Source organism: Mercenaria mercenaria, chromosome 5 (genome assembly GCF_021730395.1).
Source record: "Mercenaria mercenaria strain notata chromosome 5, MADL_Memer_1, whole genome shotgun sequence".
Taxonomy (NCBI): Eukaryota; Metazoa; Mollusca; class Bivalvia; order Venerida; family Veneridae; genus Mercenaria; species Mercenaria mercenaria.
The window spans coordinates 40,059,243-40,078,612 of NC_069365.1; the positions used below are offsets into that span (position 1 = coordinate 40,059,243).

A 19,370-nucleotide genomic window follows, 5' to 3' on the forward strand; every position below is an offset into this window, starting at 1 on the left:
CAGTTTTCCAGAAAACCGTTTTCTCTTTAGGCTTATATCAACAGTTAGAGCCAGAGATAAGAGATATTGTATTTTTTTTTCAGGAAGTGCTATTAAAGAGGATTATATGGCAGATACTTATTTTAAGGACTCTAACGACGGATGCCAGTCTACGACGGATGCCAGTCTATCAGTCTTTCTGTATTTTCCTTTGTTGCTTGAACAATTGTTTTTTAACCTGAAAGTCACACTGAAAACAAGATTTAATTTTAAAATTTTTCATGCGTTTACTTCGCTAAACAAAGTCATCGTTATTACCCGCTTATAGAGGTTTCATCGAAAATTTGACCAAATTTGAAAAGAAAACTCTTGCCGTGCTGTTGCTAAACAAAAGGAAAATTAGAATCACTGAAGGAACCGCCGTGGCCGAGTGGTTAAGGTCGCTGACTTGCCCTTTATCGATGTGGGCTCGAGCGACTCTTACGGAAGGTCGATGGTTCTACCCATGTGCCCGCTCGTGAAAAAATTTTGCACGGAGGGGCTCCTGGGGTCTTTCTCCACCATCAAAGCTGGAAAGTCGCCATATAACCTAAAATTGTGTCGTGGCGACATTAATCCCAACAAAATAAAATAGAATCACTGAATATTCTTGACTGCCAAACAAATGTTGTTGTATTTTGTGTTTTGTTTTTTTCGATTTAGTAAGGTATTGCCCGTCCATAAGGTCACCATTAACGACTTGACCTAAAACAATGTTCAAATGAAAGTGGAAAAAGTTCGGTGTTCCGTTTTGACCACCGATATTTTTATTCCTGAACTCCATATCTCGAAAGTCGAAATCACGAAACTACGATGATGAACGTGGAAACCACGAAATCACGATGGCGAAAACACGAAACTACGATGGTGAAAGCGCGATGTCAGTTCGCATTTTCACCATCGTGGTTTCGTGTTTTCACCATCGTGGTTTCGCCTTTCATCATCGTGCTTTCGACTGTCATCATTGTGCGTGCTTTCGACTTCTGATGTTGAAAGTCAAAACCACGATGATGAAATTCGAAACAACGATGTAGAAAGTCGAAACTACGATGACGGAAATCGAAAGTCGAAAGCACGATGATGAAAACACGATATTTTAACCACGATGGTGAAAACGCGAAATGATATCGCGCTTTCATCATCGTGCTTTTGTTATTTCGACTTTTACCATCGTAGTTTCGAGTTTTCACCATTGTGTTTCCGACTTTCATCATCGCCGTTTCGTGATTTCTAATTTCCAGTTATAGGGTTCAGAAATAAAAATCTCGAAGATCCAAACGGAACACCGTAAAAAAGTCCACAGATCACGGTGTGCAAAAAATAGAATTTTGATTTTTGTTACAGCTTTAGATTATTAGAGGAAGACCCAATGCGCGTTCCAAATCGGGCACATGTATTCATTAGGTACTGCTGGACACTTAGGTGGTACCATTGACCTTCTTCGGGTCAGTTGCATGACATCTCCGAGCGTGGCTTGAGCTTATAGCAGAGTGAGACAAGCGATGTGAAATCATCAGCCAAATAGAGACCTATAAATTACACAGATGACTTGTGGGAGATCGATGGCTAAGAATGCCCAGGGATCATACGAGTCTTCTTCTCAAAATCAAACCTTGTGGCATATCCTTTGTATGTGCATATAGGCAGTACTTGAATACGGATTATTTCACCTTTTATTCATTCTTTTATCATAAAATGAATTTACACAAGTCACATTCCATCGTATAAATTTTGCAAACTCTTTACAGTCTAGTATTGACCTAGAATAAGAAGAAAAAAACTCATAACGACCATCCTTATACATAATACGTTTGAACAATTATAGCCAATTACTACTTCAACAATGTTGCATCTTTAGACATACTTATGCCTTCTGATTTTGCTTAACAGAATTGACCAAACCTGCTGAAATGCACTCAGCTGTTGTGTAACTGTTCGTATGTACAGATTCTGCTTTGATACAATATATATAAGCGTGCGTGTATTCTTGCGTTTTTGTTTTGTTATCATGCAGTGCCATTTATTAGGTAGCAGCAAAATATAAATTCCAGAAAAAGATCTGACATAACTTTTATTTACATGTCTATAGTTGTAATTCGAACCTTTTATCTGGCACGAAGCTGCGTGGCCGCTCGAATCATCTTGAAGATTTTAGTGAAGTTTGATAGGCAAAGGCTCTAGGAGGAAAATAACAGTAGAGGCAGATAGAACAAACAGATGTGTGTAGAGTAAATTTATTCAACAATATTTTCTATAACAAGTCTATTTACAATATTCAAACCACAGTTGTATAAAACTTGTACTTATAACCAGGATCGCACTGGAAACAATCCTGAATTATGATTCTCTAAATTTGACTAGTAAATCACATTAAATAATTCTTAAGCGGAACACATACATGCCACTTTCTGATCCATAAAATTATATGATAAGTACTCTTCCAGAAAATAAAACGTCACCTAGAGGGCGCTCTGTTTGACCATCAGACGGCGCCTCAACAACAATCCACACAGCTCTCAGAATCCATCAAACGGAGTCTGCTATTATTTTGCCTGCATGCGTTCTTTGCTTCCATAGGATCATTAATCGTGCAGATTTTATTTTTATTCTCAATAGGTACTGAGGTAGCAAAATGATACTTTCAAGGAATTTAGGGTAGAACGTTTTACATCCCGGAAGAGCTCTTGCATTCATTGCATTTATTGTATATGTACATAAGAAATAATGCTGTTTGTACATGCCGTATCATATGTTCACATGTATACGTAAACTGCCAGCTTGTTAAGGCGCACTCATTCTATCATAACATGTATATATATATATACATTAGCTAAATCACTATAATTTGTTTGATCTGACGGCTGAAATATGAAAAATGAATATGTTTTTGTTTGTTGAAAAGTTAAACAAAGAAAAATGATTCTGTTGTAATTTCAAATTAAAACTATCACTGTCATAAAAACGACATTAAAAACTGGCCATACACTCGAACCAATACTGATATCACACAAACACAAGAAAGAAACATAATGGAAGTTCGGTTAAGGAAATTTCCCTCAAAAATGTTTTACATTAAATGTCTTATAATTATATTACACCAGCATTAAACCGTAACTGCAAGCACTTCGCTTGGCCTTAAAACAAATATTGTCTCTGTGATATGGTAACTATGGACACACATTTTTATACAGTAAATATTGTTAAAATTGCACCCTGTTTTGAATTTTTACCCTTACTTCACTGACATGAACATATACATTCCAGCGCTACTGTATATACATGTAATTGTGTATTTGTACCCATGATTTCGTCCTATTTTTAGCTTTTCAGATGCTGCCGCAACACATCTGCCGACAGAATATGATTAAATGTCCTAAAACTGTTTTGCTCAACTATTACGAAATATATAGTATTGAAATCGAATAAAAACCTTTAATCTGACGATATATTCTGTCAAATACCAACAAAAAAATGAGCAAAACTGATTTCTAAAACATGCAATCCAACGTTGATACTGCAGTCCTCAGTATAAGGAAGACAAATAACTTCTAAATTAGACACTTTGTCACACTAAAACAATCTTAATTCAAATTACACTGTGTTTGTCCAATCAACATACAAGTGCTGTATTCGTGTATGGCACCATTCAATGCAAAAAAGAAGATTTTATCACAGTTCTTTTTCTCATTCTTTAAGAAAACTGGTAAAAAATACGAGCAGTTTATCACAAAGTCACTGTTTTTCTCACACACGTATTTTCACAGTCATTCAATGTTTTGAAATTATTTCCATTTCCTTGACATCCACCATATACAAATACTTCGCACTCTCCTGATTCAGAGTTAAAAAAGAACCGCCGGAAGTAAGCTCTACAAGGTCCTGTTTCTGCCGGAAGTGAACAATCATTCTCGTTCGTCTGAATCTGTTCTTTTGATGCTAAAAAAGAAATTCGAAGTCAGTTAAAAATTTCGATTTTCTTTTTTAAACCATTTCTTTATTGTCTTTTCAAATTTTGATGCCAGTTTTGTCAATGTTTAGGATCTAATACGCTAACTTGATTTTTTGTTTGTTGTCGAAACAAAATTATCGGGCTTGATTTATATACAACATTGTATACATTTGCTTAAAAATAAAAATTAGTGATTTCATATTAAGGAATAAAGAGGAGAATATTTTAAGAAAGAAAGGGAGTGGTGGTCAAGCAGTTGCAGGGTCTGCCGCTCTTTTAGGAGTGGATGCAAGTGCTTGAACCCAACGAAAGCGTGCCTCCTCATTTGTCACCAGTGTTTTTTTCTAAGTAATCGGACTTGAGTCTGAATTACTATATAGCAAAGCTATATTAGTGTAACTATTCTAAAAACATGGAATTTTCCTATTCCGCCTAAAGAAATCCCAGTAACGCGTTCTTTGAAATATCATTTTCGACATTCACTGATTAAAAGCTGCAACTAACAAGCCTGGAAAAAAACGATTAAGTTTAATTTGTTAGTATATTACCTTCTACAGGACCCAACTGAATGTCTATTAGAGATCCTGGCGGCTCTACTTCCTCATATATAAGATTGTCGTTATTGGTATTTTCTGTTTCTTCTTCGTTTTCTTCTTTGTCAAACAAAGAGGATTCTATAACAAATTAAAATTATTTGCAAACCATCGAATCTAATTTCATGTATATATAAACGCTTTGAGAATTATACATCTTTTAGAACAAAACAGAACACAGATTTTTTTTTGTTTACTTGTGTACATAACACCATCAATATAAAAACGTAAACACGCAACATATTAATGTAGTGCAATTAACGAAGCACCGCAAATCAATCAAGATAGGGAATTATCCGAAAACAGAAACACAAAGTAATTGGCAACAAAAACTTGCAAACGAAAAAGAAAAGGAATGTCCATGATGAGTTTAAAACTATAATTTTCATATTTTACATTCTTGTTCAGAGTTGGCAATTTGCTTACCTTTAATAGCGGCATAGATGATACTTGGTTCTTTGATTGAAGGGGGCTGCAATGGATGTACTTCATCAAATGATTCCATTTCTTCTTCATTCGGTGCATCCTGTTCATTTTCTTCATTATTTTCCAATTCTATGTTTTCTTCCTCTGTTTCATCTTCGTCGCTTTCCTCTTTGTTGTTTTCTTGTTCATCTTCGTTTTCTGTTTCATTTTCTTTGTTGTATTCATCTTCTTCGGTTTCTTCTAATTCTTTGTTTTCATGTTCTTCGCCGTCTTGTATCTCCTCCTCTTTATTTTCTGTGTCTTCTTCTTCTTCTTCTTCGGTTTCTTCTAATTCTTTGTTTTCATGTTCTTCGCCGTCTTGTATCTCCTCCTCTTTATATTCTGTTTCTTCTTCTTCTCCCATTTCTTCCATTTCATTTTCTGTTGTATATTCTTCGCCCATTTCGGCTTCTATATCTTCTGTGTTTGCTTCTTCCACTTCTTCTTTAATCTGCTCTACTTCATTTTCACTTTCATATTCCTCTTCAATTTCCTCTTCATCATGTTCTTTGTTTTCTTCTTCAGTGTCCTCTAGTATATCTACTTCTTCGTTCATTTCTGACATTTCAGTTTCCTCATCAGATGATTCTCCAGCTTCATAGTTTTTAAAGTTAACTTCTATTGTGTTTTCTTCTATTTCTGGGAAAATCTTATAAGTATCCTCTTCGGCTGATGTTTCAGGTTCACTGAAATCTTCTTCCGTCTCATTTTCAAGATCACTCCCATCCATCTCTGATGACTCGACTGTTTGTTCTGATGGTGTAATTTCCTCAATTTCAGAAACAGTTTCTTCCTCATTGTTTCCTTGTAAACTATCACTTTCCATATTAGCATTAAAATTGTCTTCATACTCAATTTGTTCATTGTTAGAATGGTTTATTACGTCGTCATAAATCTCAATATAATCGGGATTTCCTTCAGAGCCACTGACTTTATTTGTAAATTCTTCGTTTTCTTCCCATTTTGATGGTACAATTATTTCATTCTTTTTGTTGCTCATATCATCAATGTTGGCTTCTATATTGTTTTCAACGTAATTTTCATGAAATGTACCATCCAAATCTTCTTCTGGACCATAGGTATCGATTTCCAAATTATCTAAATTCTCTTTCTTTTCATAAACATCAGCAATTTCATTTTTAAGTTTGTCGGTTATGTGTTTTGGTTCACTATTTGTTTCTTCTTCGTGTACTTCAATCTCTTCTTCTGTGAGTGGAGGGTCCGTTTCCGTTGGTTCTGAAAAAGGTAAATTATAAGAATTTTAATTTTTTACGGATGCTTATCCCTTTGTAGTGAAGCAGATCATATGTTGACGAACTTCTGACAGGGGTGCGGTGGTTAAAGTGTCGGCCGCTCAACCCGGGTATCATGGGTTCGAACCCCAATGGGGTAACGACCAGGCCTTCTCAAATGATACCAGTATTTCTGAAAGCGGACTCGAGAGTGGTTCAAATAAGCTCGAAGCGTTCATCACAATCGAGCTAAAATAAGTTGAGTATAAACCGAAAACTAAATTGATATAAACTTAACCAGTGCGAATATAATTGAATGTCATTTAATCATTTCGGACCCCGAGAGCAAATTGCGACAAGAAGACCAGTTTCTCTTTTGTTTTGATGAAATTACTTCATGTTACAATATTGCGTATCTTTTTTGAATGATACAGACACTTAACGATTATAAATCAGTTACATCTTGTCACATTTTAAATACATTTGCATCTATAAATATAAGGATCTACAGTCGCAAAACCGCTGAACCTTAAAATGTGAGGACAATGTAGCATTCGAGCCACTTTCAATAATACCAATGCTAATTAATACAAAACAAACAGTCTAGACTGAAGCACCTTTGCACATGGGTTTCCCATCATACTGTGGTAGCCAAATACATTTATTAGGAATAACGGGTAGCGGGGTGCATGTAAGGTTCCAAACAGCTTTTCCATCAGCAAAAACAAGCCCAGGATCACATGTTAGCAACACATTACACCCGTCTGAGTATGGTGTTCCACTCAAAATTTTTAACGTACCCCGAACTGGTGTTGGGTCGGGGCATTGAGGGCTATCTATGAAGTACAAAAGGTTGTTTATATATACTGATGGTTAAATAAATTCATTGTTTTTATTATTATAACTTGTGTATTATCAAATCTACCTCTACAAATGGGTTTTCCCAAATTAACCGGCACCCAGACAAGCTCAGGCGGTGTAACCGGAACGGCCAAACAGGTTAAATTCCAGACAGATTTGCCATCAGCAAAAACGAGCCCAGGGTCACAGGTCAACAGAACATTACAACCGAACGAGTATGGATGGCCGTGTAAAATCTTCATTGTCCCTCGAATGGGTGTGGGGTCGGGGCATTGTAGGTCATCTACAATGTATAGTGGGTCAAAAGTTATATCTTAACTCCCTCTATCTTACTATTATCCGAATGAAAGACGATCTACCCAGTATATAACTTACGAAATGCAGATTTCCAATAATAGACAAGTCGAAAGATTTCCTGCGGCCACAAGTTATACCAGGCTAAAAAGTAACTTATGAGTGAATATCGTACTTGTTTTTTTATCATACCATTACGCTTTACATAGGAAAAATAACTCCATTCTACATGTTGTACAAGTAGACGTATGAAATATATATTTCTTAATTCTGAAAGTTATTGTTTTGAGCAAAAGTAACTGTATTTTCCTTTCATGTATGACATCATTTTTAGCTCAACTGGCCACATTCCTTGACTTTTGAAATACTTTACTAGAGCTATCACAAATGTGATTCATGCCTTCACCTGGACTTAATTGACATATAGAGCATAAAAAACAAAACAAAAAAACTCAAGACCATAATCCATGAAATTAAACAAAGAGGAATCTAAAAAATCCCTTATGCACAATTAGGTATCAATATTGATCACTGCTGAAAGTTTGAATAAATTATATGAAATAATGAATGAAGAATTCAGGTCACAATACTTTCTCTATATATATCATACAGAGTGCCAGCTTTATTGCAATAACGGCGTTCCATAAATGCGATAAGCCAATCGCATATCGGTAAAATATCACGTGAAATCACCCAGTCTCCATGTGCTTTACTACTTGTTGCATTCCAATATACCTGCGGCCTCCAGGCCGCAGGTAATTAAAATCCACCAAATTTTATATTGTGTTAAGATAACTTCTTACATTTTATTTATTCCTCGATTTGTTTCAGAGATATATATATCAAATGAATTTTGAAAAGAAAAATACTCATGTTCATAAGTACCATTAACATCCCTAGACACGATCGTCTGCTTATCTTCATCCGTTTCTTGATTCTCTAATATTTGTACTACATCGGCTTTATCTGTTTGTGTTGTTTCTTGTTTTTCTAACTCTGTTAGTTGTGGTTCTGAAAATAAAAAAGATTCAATTAAATCTTCGGCAATTTAGTTATATTTGCCTCTTAAAAGTTTACTTTAATTAAAGTAATTAAAACAGTAGATTAGCAATGAGTTATTCCCCATCAGACACGAATTATGATTTCTAACTGATTCGCATTCATGAGCCGAGCGAATTTTGAATTTCATCTTGAGTGAACTATTTGCAAAATAATTAGACATCTTGTATGTTGCGTTAGGATTTATCTATAACTATTGAGAGATGACGACACTTTAAACATCTACTGTTCATCTCATTTTTATAGAAATTTTCTCCAGTTTTTACATTCCTCTGAAAATCACATTCCTCTGAAAATCAAACTGTTTTTCCAGTGTTCATTTTCTCAGGACATACCACATATATTCTAATAGCAAATGAGATATAATGTCCTTATATAATCCTCTGATGACTCTTCTTTGGAAAAGTCACCAATTTACATATTGAACGCCTTTTTGTCTAATACCAAGACCTGATATTTCAACTTCTTTCTCTAGGATGTAGAAATAAAGGAAATCGTTTTTGCTCTTTAGGAAAATTTGATCACAAACGTTTAGCAAGTAGGATAATGACAGAATTGAACCTTTGCATGTAGGAGTTCCATTATATTGCGGTATCCAGACCAAAGCTGGTGGAATATGGGCCACGGGGACGCAAGTTAAATTCCAGACCGTCTTTCCGTCATTAAAAACCAGTCCCGGGTCACATCTTAATGAAACTTTACAGCCGTCTGTAAATGGTTTACCGGATATTACTTTAACAGTACCTCTAATTGGAGAAGGATCTGGGCACTGTAACTCATCTATAAAGTATAAAAAGTGTGTGTTACATAGTGTTCGCGCATATTAGCGTGTACCTTTACATATTGGCTTGCCGTCATGAACTGGCGCCCAGACACACGTTGGGGGCTGGACAGGAAGTCCCAAACAAGTGAGGTTCCAAACAGATTTGCCATATTCGAAAACAAGCCCAGGGTCACAGGTCAAAAGAACATTACATCCGTAGGAGAATGGGTGCCCATGTAACACTTTCATTGTCCCGCGGACTGGTGTAGGATCCGGGCATTGTGGGTCATCCATAAATAGAATAAGTTCTATTTATAGTTCAAAACATTGTTTTTATACCTTTGCAGGTTGGTCTGCCGTCATGCATCGGTACCCAGACGCATTTCGGGGGCAATACGGATAGCCCTAAACATGTTAAGTTCCACACGGATTTGCCATCCTCAAAAACAAGCCCCGGGTCACATGTCAATAGCACATTACATCCATACGAGAATGGGTGCCCATGTAAAATCTTCATTGACCCTCTAATCGGTGTCGGATCCGGGCATTGTGGGTCATCTATAAAGTACAAGGGACCTTGTTACTAAACGAGCCAACATACAGAGCTTCAATTTGAATATTGTTTGTGACATCTAACATCTATTATCTTGTCCTTAATTATATTTTAGGTCATTGCACACGTCATATCACCTAAAGTATAATATGAAAATATTCAAACCGTGTCATATCAAATCAAGGCATGTTTAATTATTACTATAGTTTTAGTTTTATTTTTTGATTTAGAATAGTGTTTTGAAATGGTGTCGATGGCTTGTCTTAATATTGTTTCCAATTCTATTTTTAAATCTTTAGAGTGGATTTAATCCCTTTTTAGCAAATAGCTGTTCTGCCTACATCAGGTTTAATGAAGGACTGATGGCATATGGTACGAATATTAAAGAGACTTTTATTTCTATTTTATTCTTTGTTTTAAATGCCAACCAAGATTATACAATTAATTATAAGGATCTTCTGCTGAGGAACTGCCGATAAGAGCCGAGACAATGTGTGTTAATGGACGTAGCGCCAAACCAAACACCATTACCAGTTAGCAAATAAAACCAATTTAAAGGATTGAGTCATTGTACTTTTCTGCAGCAGTCTATTCCTGAGTTTTACACGAGTCCTAACCTTTTATCCGTAACTATTAAACAGCATGAATGAGAAGTAAAGTACGAATGGTTTTCATCAATCGTCTAGGAGAACATTCGCGAACTAACAGTCTCCGGATATGCGAAATCCCAGCGGACGGTATTTCATTAAAGGGACACTACTGCGTAGGTGATTGCCTTATAGGTCCATATATATATCCTTCCTACTAAGTTTGGCGGGCTTCAAAAATATTTATGTCTTTTTTATTTAAACTAGACTAAAGTGAAATCGATTAAATTGATGAAGAGTTTTAAAATGGGCATTATAATGGGATGGTCTAGTGAGTCAGGAATTAGTCGCTTGGCCAAAAGGTCGAGGGTTCGAATCCCACTTTGGTCAAGAGACACCTCCTCATACGGCACCTAGATCTATGATTATAAAGATGCATTTGGTAATCAGTCTTGAAAGTCTTACACCTGTTTAGTTAAGTCTACTCTCAGTCTCGAAATTGACCAATGGAGAGGTTGCACAGAATTTGTTTTTGGCTAATATAAAATTAGATTCAAGCTTTCTTCATACCGAAACCAAAACCGGTTCACAAAATTGACAGTTTCACTTAATGACTTACGAATACGTAAATAAAATTGTAAAAGACGCGTTATCTCGATATACCTTTATTTCTATCTTGTGAAGGATAAATTGGTAAATCATCTTGTGTAGGTTTAGACGTCTTTTCGTTATCTTTGGTATCTTCTATATCTGGAAAGAAGGAATACTTTCTTTATAACGAATATTTCAAAATCCAAACAGCTTTACTTAAAAGCTCACGAACAGTTTGTTTAAAAAGAGTCTAACACTGGTATGAGAGATCAACTGCATAAACTTCCATTAATTTCATTACAAAAATGAATTGATTACGTCACGAGCAGATAAGATTATAAACTACTCCTATATATTGTTAATCAATTTAAATTTAAATAGTAGCTTGGATGAAAAGCTTTATCTCCTTGCAAAATGTGAGAGAATATAGAAAGAAGCATAAATTTTCTGCCTGGTGCAAAAAAAAAAAACAACACTTCTTCATGCCCGTAGGATAACAATGATTACATTAGAAAATATACAAAAGGCTTAAAAGTACGGTTTGTTTGTGTGAAATACTGGTTGGTCCATTCATTACGAGATCATGCTAAATCGACTCTTGGTGTGTCTGGTCCCTGGGTTATGGCTAGGACAAGTTGCAAGAGGTTAGGGCTAGGGTTTGACCTTTTTTTTACACTTGGGTATCTTAGATAAGGCGATGCATTGGATGGCATAAAATAAATATAATATTTAAACCGTTTTATTAAACGTACCTCTTGTATTAATGTTAGAGAATCAGTAAATGTTTCACATTCAAGGCTTTTAAAGAAGAGGCTTACGTTTAAAAGGAGGCAGATAAGCAGTACTAAAATTTCCGCAAAACATTATCCAAGACCAATTGATCTTCTCCCGGGTATGTATTTTTCCCTTGAATTATGTTACGAATGCTTAAAGTTCAATAAGGCTTTAATTTTAAAGTTAAAATCAGACAAAACAGCTATCCAAATATGCTTAGAATAACACTACTTTCATTACTGAACATGAAATGAGCCACGCTATGAGAAAACCAACATAGTGGCTTTGCGACCAGAATGGGTCCAGACCAGCCTGCGCATCCACGCAGTCTGGTCAGGATCCATGCTGTTCGCTAACGGTTTCTCCTCTAGAAACTAGAAAGTGGCCAACAACTGCCGGCGTGACATAAAATCCAAAAGAAACAAAACAAAAACAGAAAACGCTGCGAAGGTCCATGGGATTGTGGCGTGGGGGATCTCAAGCAGTTTTCTCAACTCTGTTTTCATAGGGTTTATTCAGCTTATCCGTGTGTAGAACTGGTATCCAATCGTACGTGGTGGTGCATTTATTTTAAAGATACGCGCTGAATAATATATCGTAATATATTTTGATCCTGCACAACATAAATTTGCAACTACATAAATCTTAAATTTGCAATTGTAGAAAATTCCAAGTCTTTTGCATTTATTTTTTTGTTTCTAATGAAACACGTTTGTCTGTGCCTCGCGATGTAAAATATTTCTCATGAAAGGACTCCATCTCGAGAGCTGTTACTGTTACCTCGACCCGTGGAATCAATATTAGTGATCTTTTTTATTTATGAAATAATATATTCCAAACGGTGATTTTATCAATGAATAAAAGTGTTGTTTAGATTTCACATGTGAAGGAGGTGGAGCCGGTGTGATATAATAATTCGGACCTGAACGGCAAACAAAGGAAACACTTTTTTTTTTAGATATCTTTCGACTCCAACATAATATCAATGATTATTATCTATCTATATCCTTGGCAACATCCACATTTTTTCCTGCATTTTTCTGCTTATTTTGTGTCAAATCGATTTTTTGTTTGACTCTATATCGAAACACTTCTGACGTACAAACAGTGTTATCGCAAAATAACACTTTCAGTATTCTTTGTTTAATAGGAAAACAGATCCAGTGGAGTTAGAACAGACAACAAATTGACATAGATAACTTATTCTTTATTCAAAAAGATATTCATACAGTTTTATACGAATCTGTACTGTGGCTGTTAACTGGCTGTCACATTGCTGCGAGAGAGAAAATCGTGCAATGTTAAAAACATGGACAATTGAGCAAGTTTATACTCGTAAAAACACCCAAAACAATTCTATGATAGTGGATTTAACGGTTCAACTATCTATCATTGACTACATTGACTATCATCAAACGTAAAATCTTTTATTTTTTGTATAAAAGTCGTACGGCAAGGGTTTTTACTTTGGAAAAGAATAGCAGTTGGGAAAATCTGCTTAAAGGTCCTAGAAAAGTCCGATGTCTGTACGAGATAATAATGTAAACTGCATCAATCTATGTTTGTAATATCATTGTTATCTGTGCTAAAAAAAACCCCAAATGTTTCAATGTCTTCAGTCTCTATCGGACAGTTTATATGTGGGTTTCTCTAACATATTAAAAACAATAATGTTCCATAATATATCAGATAAACAGTCGACATGTTCAATGTCATCAATAGCTCACCAGAAACCAAAGCATAATATAACAAAACAAAAATCTGCCCAACCCAAACTTTAGAGGGAAAAAATTAGGCGGCAATATATAAAACGAAAATCACAATGCTGATTTGCCTTTTTAACAATACACGAAACTATGCAGAAACAGAATAGGTCTAAAATCGCAAGCCAGATTGCACAGTATACCCGTAGCCAGAAAATAAAGCCAAATGAGCCGCGTCATGAGAAAATCAACATAGTTGGTTTGCGACCAGCATGGATCAAGACCAGCCTGCGCATCCGCGCAATCTGGTCAGGATCCATGCTGTTCGCTAACGGTTTCCCTAATTGCAATAGGCTTTAAAAGCGAACAGCATGGATCCTGACCAGACTGCGCGGATGCGCAGGCTGGTCTGGATCCATGCTGGTCGCAAACCTACTATGTTGATTTTCACATGGCGCGGCTCAAATGATTTTTCAAAGCGGTAACTTCTAAATTCACACCTGATGTACAGTTGAAATCGTACATGAGTTGAAAATCATCTATGGTCGTCCATGCTGCCATGCACATACACGGATGCGGAAGTGGTTGACATTGGACTGTTACCATTGTTTTGTTTGATTCTCTTCCGGTAAAATGTTTCCCGGCATTACACGTGACCTGAACCTTGCTTGACATATGGGGCGGGTCACCAGACACTTTTGTTACCTTATTGTTGTCTGTTCCAGGCTTCGGGCACACAAGAGATTCTGAATTCAAAAGCCAAATATAGGCACGTTTTCTGCTTTATTTGCAATTTTATTTATTTTATTTTCTCCGGCATCATTTATAATAATACATTGAAAAAAGACTTTTTACGAATAACATTAAAGGTAATAATATTGTCCTATTTCAAGAAACGTGTAAATGATTTAAAAAACATTTTCTAATATGAAAAAAAAAAAACATGTTTATTTTCATAGCATCATGGCATTATCGGCGTCATGTCGACAAAATAACTGGTGCCATACAGGCGCCGAAAATGAGTGCTTCCTTATTTGATCTGCCATTGACATAAAAAAGACATTTCAGAGTCGAAATGGTATAACAGAAAAGTTTTACACTGAATTCACAAACTGACTTGATTATTAGGCGAATATGCAAACCTAAATTATTCAGAGGGGCATCTTCTTTACTGTGCCTAACACACATTTTAGTTTATACTAATTTATTTTAGCTCGATTGTGATGAAAACTTAAAACTTATTTCAACTACTCTCGTGTCCGCTTCCTGGAAAAACCAGTACATGTACTGGTGTCATATGAAAAGACGTGGTCCTGACCCCAGTGGGGCTCGAACTCACGACGACCGACACCTTAACCATCAGACCACCGCTCCCCTCTTTGCATAATATATATGTATACAATAGTCGAAATGATAGTAATTTACTAGTATATTACAGAACAAATTTGAATATACCTATACAATGCAAATTGGTTAGACGCCGCTCGGGCTACGCATACGTGAAATTATTCCGCTTCGTCATCAAATATATAAAATATTATTTCTTAAATACAGACAAGACAAACTGAGAAGAAGAGAAAACCCCATGCACAAAATACATGCAAAAGAAAAAGAGCATGTATTCCAACACCAAAGGTGAAAACAGAAGGTTACCTAGGAAACGACGACGGAGTCCAGATGTTTCAGCATGATCTGTGGGGAACAAAAATTTAGTGTTTTTAAAATTAGAAAACTGCTAATATACACTGACGAGATAAAGAAACGTCTCATTCAAACTCGGTATACAATTTTTCTTTAACCGTGATTCAAAATTAGAAAAGAACAATTCCATTCGCAAATTAGATGCTTTACAAGAATTTATGGTCAATAAGAAATCATTTCATTGTCGCATTAAGCTTAAATCTTGAATTTTAATAGCCCGGTCGGAGAAATTGCATTAGAAAAATCAGTAGCGCGTGTGGCCACCTCTGCTAGCAACCACAGCAGCAAGGCGACGCCTCATAGAGCCGCACCAGTTGCGTAACAGATACCGTGGGATTCTGGCCCACTCCTGGTGCAGCGCTGCTACCAGTTCCCGGACGTTTGCTGGCTGGGGTTGACGTTGGCGTAACCGCCGTCCGAGATAATCCCACGCGTGTTCAATCGGATTGCAGTCCGGTGAACACGCCGGCCAAGGTAAAACATTAATGTTTCTAGCCTGTAGAAAGTCCCTGGTGACGCGTGCAACGTGAGGTCGCGCGTTGTCGTGCTGATAGACTAATCCTTGACGTTGACGGAATAAAGGGACAACTACATGACGTAATATCTGGTCGATGTAACGCCTGGCTGTGAGATTACCTTGGCAAACGACGAGTTGGGACTTAAACCTATGGTTGATTGCTGCCCACACCATTACTCCACCTCCACCGTAACGATTGTGCTCCAAAACGTAATTGTTTGCGTAGCGTTCAAGGCGTCGTCTATAGACACGGATACGTCCGTCGGCGTTCCACAAGTTGAAACGCGACTCGTCACTGAACACTACGTTCTGCCAACGCTGGCCACGATGGTTGCGGGCCCAAATAAGACGTTGGTGACGGTGGCGTAACGTTAGAATTAGACCGCGGTAGGGCCTACGACAGGTAATTCCGCGTTCTCTGAGTCGATTTCTCACTGTATGTCGACTAATTGGACGTCCACGGTTACCTACAACTATACGTGACGTAGATTGCGCCGTCACAAATCTGTCACGTAAATGACGTTGACGTATATAATTACCCTGTCGTATTGACGTTACACGCGGTCTACCTGAACGTGGTCTATAGATAGACGTTCCCGTGTCTCTAACACGTCGAATAAGACGCACAATTGTCGAACGAGAGACGTTAAAACGTCTAGCAACTTGTTCCTGCGTTCGCCCACATTCAAGCATAGCCAAAACCTGAGCCCTCTCTTCAGAATTCAGCCTCGGCATTACGAAAACTAATGTTTTTTTCAGAGAATAGCTGAAAATATGGTTGTGTGTCATATTACACATGTACATGTGCAAAAATCGTTCAATCAAACCACATGGTTTACATGCACGGACTGCACGAGGAAATCATGACCAGGTACATGAAGTGAACAAATGGCTGAATGAAATCGCGCGAGTTTTTGTTCACTGTGTTTGTCGGTCAGAGTACATGTAGATTTACTACATTTCACAACAATTAAAAGCGTTAGGAAAAAAATAACGCCAAATTTCAATGAGGCGTTTCTTTATCTCGTCAGTATATTAGTAAATACTTTCAATTAAATTGTCAGTGACTGAAATGGGGACTTGATTCCGCCTGGTAATGGAGTTCGAAATGTTCCCGGCGTCACACGTGACCTGAACCTTACTTCCCATATGAGGCGGGTCACAAAACTTTTTGTAGCCATACTGTCACCTGTCTTTGGGTTTGGATACAAAACTCTTTCTGAATTTAACAACCAGATGTAAAAGCAAGACAGCACGGATATGTTCTAAATATTCGTGTGTATAGGCAGACGACAGATACCAAATAAAGCAAAGGAATGAAGTTAAATTCGATAACACATGTTTCTGGAAATTGTAAAAATTATACAACTTACTTTTTATTTCGGAATCCCAAAAAGAAAACCCTGCACAATTCTTTAAAGTAGACCATCTGTATATGCATAGCAATTTATATAAATACTGATCCTTTTTTTGTTTTTGTTGGGTTTAACGTCATACCGACACAATTATAGGTCATAAAGCGACTTTCGAACTTTTCATGATGGAGAAAGACCAAAGGTGCCCCTCCAGGCATCATTTCATCACGGGCAGGCACCTTGCTTGAACCACCGACCTTCCCTAAGCCAGGAAGAAATGATACTGGTATAATGTATTAAAGCTTGAAAAGAAGGACAAGAGGATACAAAAATAATGTTCACCTTTGCATAAAACAAATAACCCAGAACAATCCCTTAAAAGTAGACGAAAATCCAACTCCTAAGGTGGAAACCAAAAGTTACCTAGGAAACAACGTCCCGATGTTTTGAGAGGTTCTACGGAGAGCAAGAATTTATCGTTTAGATATATTATTAAACTTTTTACCATACGACAAAATGAAATTTTAGACAAAGTGTCATAATACAGACAGAGACAAAACAAAATTTTTGTTGACTATAATTGAGCCGCGCCATGAGAAAACCAACATAGTGGCTTTGCGACCAGCATGGATCCTGACCAGACTGCGCGGATGCGCAGGCTAATCTCTAACAGTTTCTCTAATTGCAATAGACTTCGAAAGCGAACAGCATGGATCCTGACCAGACTGCGCGGATGCGCAGGCTGGTCTGGATCCATGCTGGTCGCAAACCCACTATGTTGGTTTTCTCATGGCACGGCTCAATATATTTTTGAAAATGACACTGATCTTGCAGACGAGTTAACTTTTTATTGTGGTTACAGACTTTTGTGTGGGTTTTGAAAGTCAAGTAGGCGACAACAGGCCGAGAAGCTCTGAAAACTGTTTACTGCCTCCAAAAGGTGACGAAGGAAATGACAACGGATTTTCAAAATGAATCTGTGAGGAGCAAAACAGCATAGATTGAAATAAAAACAGAATACTACGACAAATAAGTAACATTGGTCTGAATACGCAATTTAGTTCAATGACTCATATGCCCATCATGTTGATATCAAAAATTTTTTGTATAAATTAGGCAAATAAAACGAATTTAGTACAATTATCCAGATTTTTGCTAAAAATTCCTCGCCAACCAAGAAGTTCCTGGTATTTGAAGGACCGTATACATATATCTACTTCACGGTGACAATTGTACCATCTTTGATATAGAGATTTTGAAAAGGACGGTAAACATCAAAGACAATTCAATAGACGCCACTTGTCTCCTGGATTTTAATTGGTACATGCATGTATCACCAAGCCTACGGTTACATTACACCCCGGACTAACATGCAGGGACGACGGGAAATTTTAAAATGTCGCCAGTTTACACGACTATCTGAAATTACCTTTCTGAAATGGATTTCAAGAGGCGGTACGGGCCAGTACCTAGCCGTGTTTCCCGCTGACAAATCACGGTGTCCGTGACGATGGATATCCTATTCTCTTTTTACGAGTCAATTAATTAAGATTTTGGCCGCGGTTTAAGGCTCCGATATCGGTACTGGACACAATAAGATGTAAAAAGATGTCATATAAAGAAAGAAACTTGTTAATGGGACTGGCGAAAGTTGAGGCTGGTCATCGTCTCACATAAACTTGATAATTCAATTAGATGACAGAAAAAGCTATTTAAATGATGAATCAAACTCGGGACAATCCCCCTCTCGAAAATGTTGTTTGATATTAAAATATGAAACATTGCTAAAACCTCGGAGGCGTATATCAAATTAAAATATCAACCTCAGCGATGTCGCGTTGAGAAAATAGCTCTTTATATCTAATAATAATTAATAACTAGAGCCTTTTTATCTATATAAATGGAAGGAGATCTTTTTTATGTATAAAATTGTTTGCATTTGCATTTGTTCAATATGTTGCAAACGTTGAATAAAGCTGCGACAAATATATGAGCCGTGCCATGGGAAAACCAACATAGTGGGTGTGCGACCAGCATGGATCCAGACCAGCCTGCGCATCCGCGCAGTCTGGTCAGGCTCCATGCTGTTCGCTTTTAAAGCCTATTGGAATTGGAGAAACTGTTAGCGAACAGCATGGAGCCTGACCAGACTGCGCGGATGCGCAGGCTGGTCTGGATCCATGCTGGTCGCAAACCCAGTATGTTGGTTTTCTCATGGCACGGCTCATATATCTATGATTGCTTTCGTACGTTTGAGAGCTAATATCATTTTAAGCATATTGGCTTATTTTAATGTTTTTTTTTTACGTATTGAATTTATATTAATTATCTCGGATCTTCTGTTATATGTTCACA

At 37.0% G+C, this 19,370-nt stretch overlaps 1 protein-coding gene across 12 annotated transcripts in view; it reads right to left on the bottom strand.

Annotated features, from left to right (window-relative positions):
* Positions 1 to 2,240: 2,240 nt before the first annotated feature.
* Positions 2,241 to 19,370, bottom strand: part of LOC123556957 (glutamic acid-rich protein-like) — a 28,638-nt gene continuing 11,508 nt past the window's right edge. The window contains exons 2-10 of one of the 12 annotated variants that reach the window (XM_053543276.1): positions 15,096 to 15,134; positions 13,943 to 14,188; positions 11,038 to 11,124; positions 9,033 to 9,251; positions 8,298 to 8,423; positions 7,183 to 7,401; positions 4,987 to 6,261; positions 4,516 to 4,641; positions 2,241 to 3,954 (exon numbers count right to left, since the gene is read on the bottom strand). In XM_053543276.1, coding sequence (XP_053399251.1) covers positions 3,743 to 3,954; positions 4,516 to 4,641; positions 4,987 to 6,261; positions 7,183 to 7,401; positions 8,298 to 8,423; positions 9,033 to 9,251; positions 11,038 to 11,124; positions 13,943 to 14,188; positions 15,096 to 15,134 — 2,549 coding nt within the window. In that variant the 3' untranslated portion in view covers positions 2,241 to 3,742. Of the gene's footprint in view, positions 3,955 to 4,515; positions 4,642 to 4,986; positions 6,262 to 6,874; positions 7,094 to 7,182; positions 7,402 to 8,297; positions 8,424 to 9,032; positions 9,252 to 9,573; positions 9,793 to 11,037; positions 11,125 to 13,942; positions 14,189 to 15,095; positions 15,135 to 19,370 lie in introns of all 12 variants that reach the window. The other 11 variants (XM_053543275.1, XM_053543274.1, XM_053543278.1 and 8 more) reach the window with 11 other exon arrangements.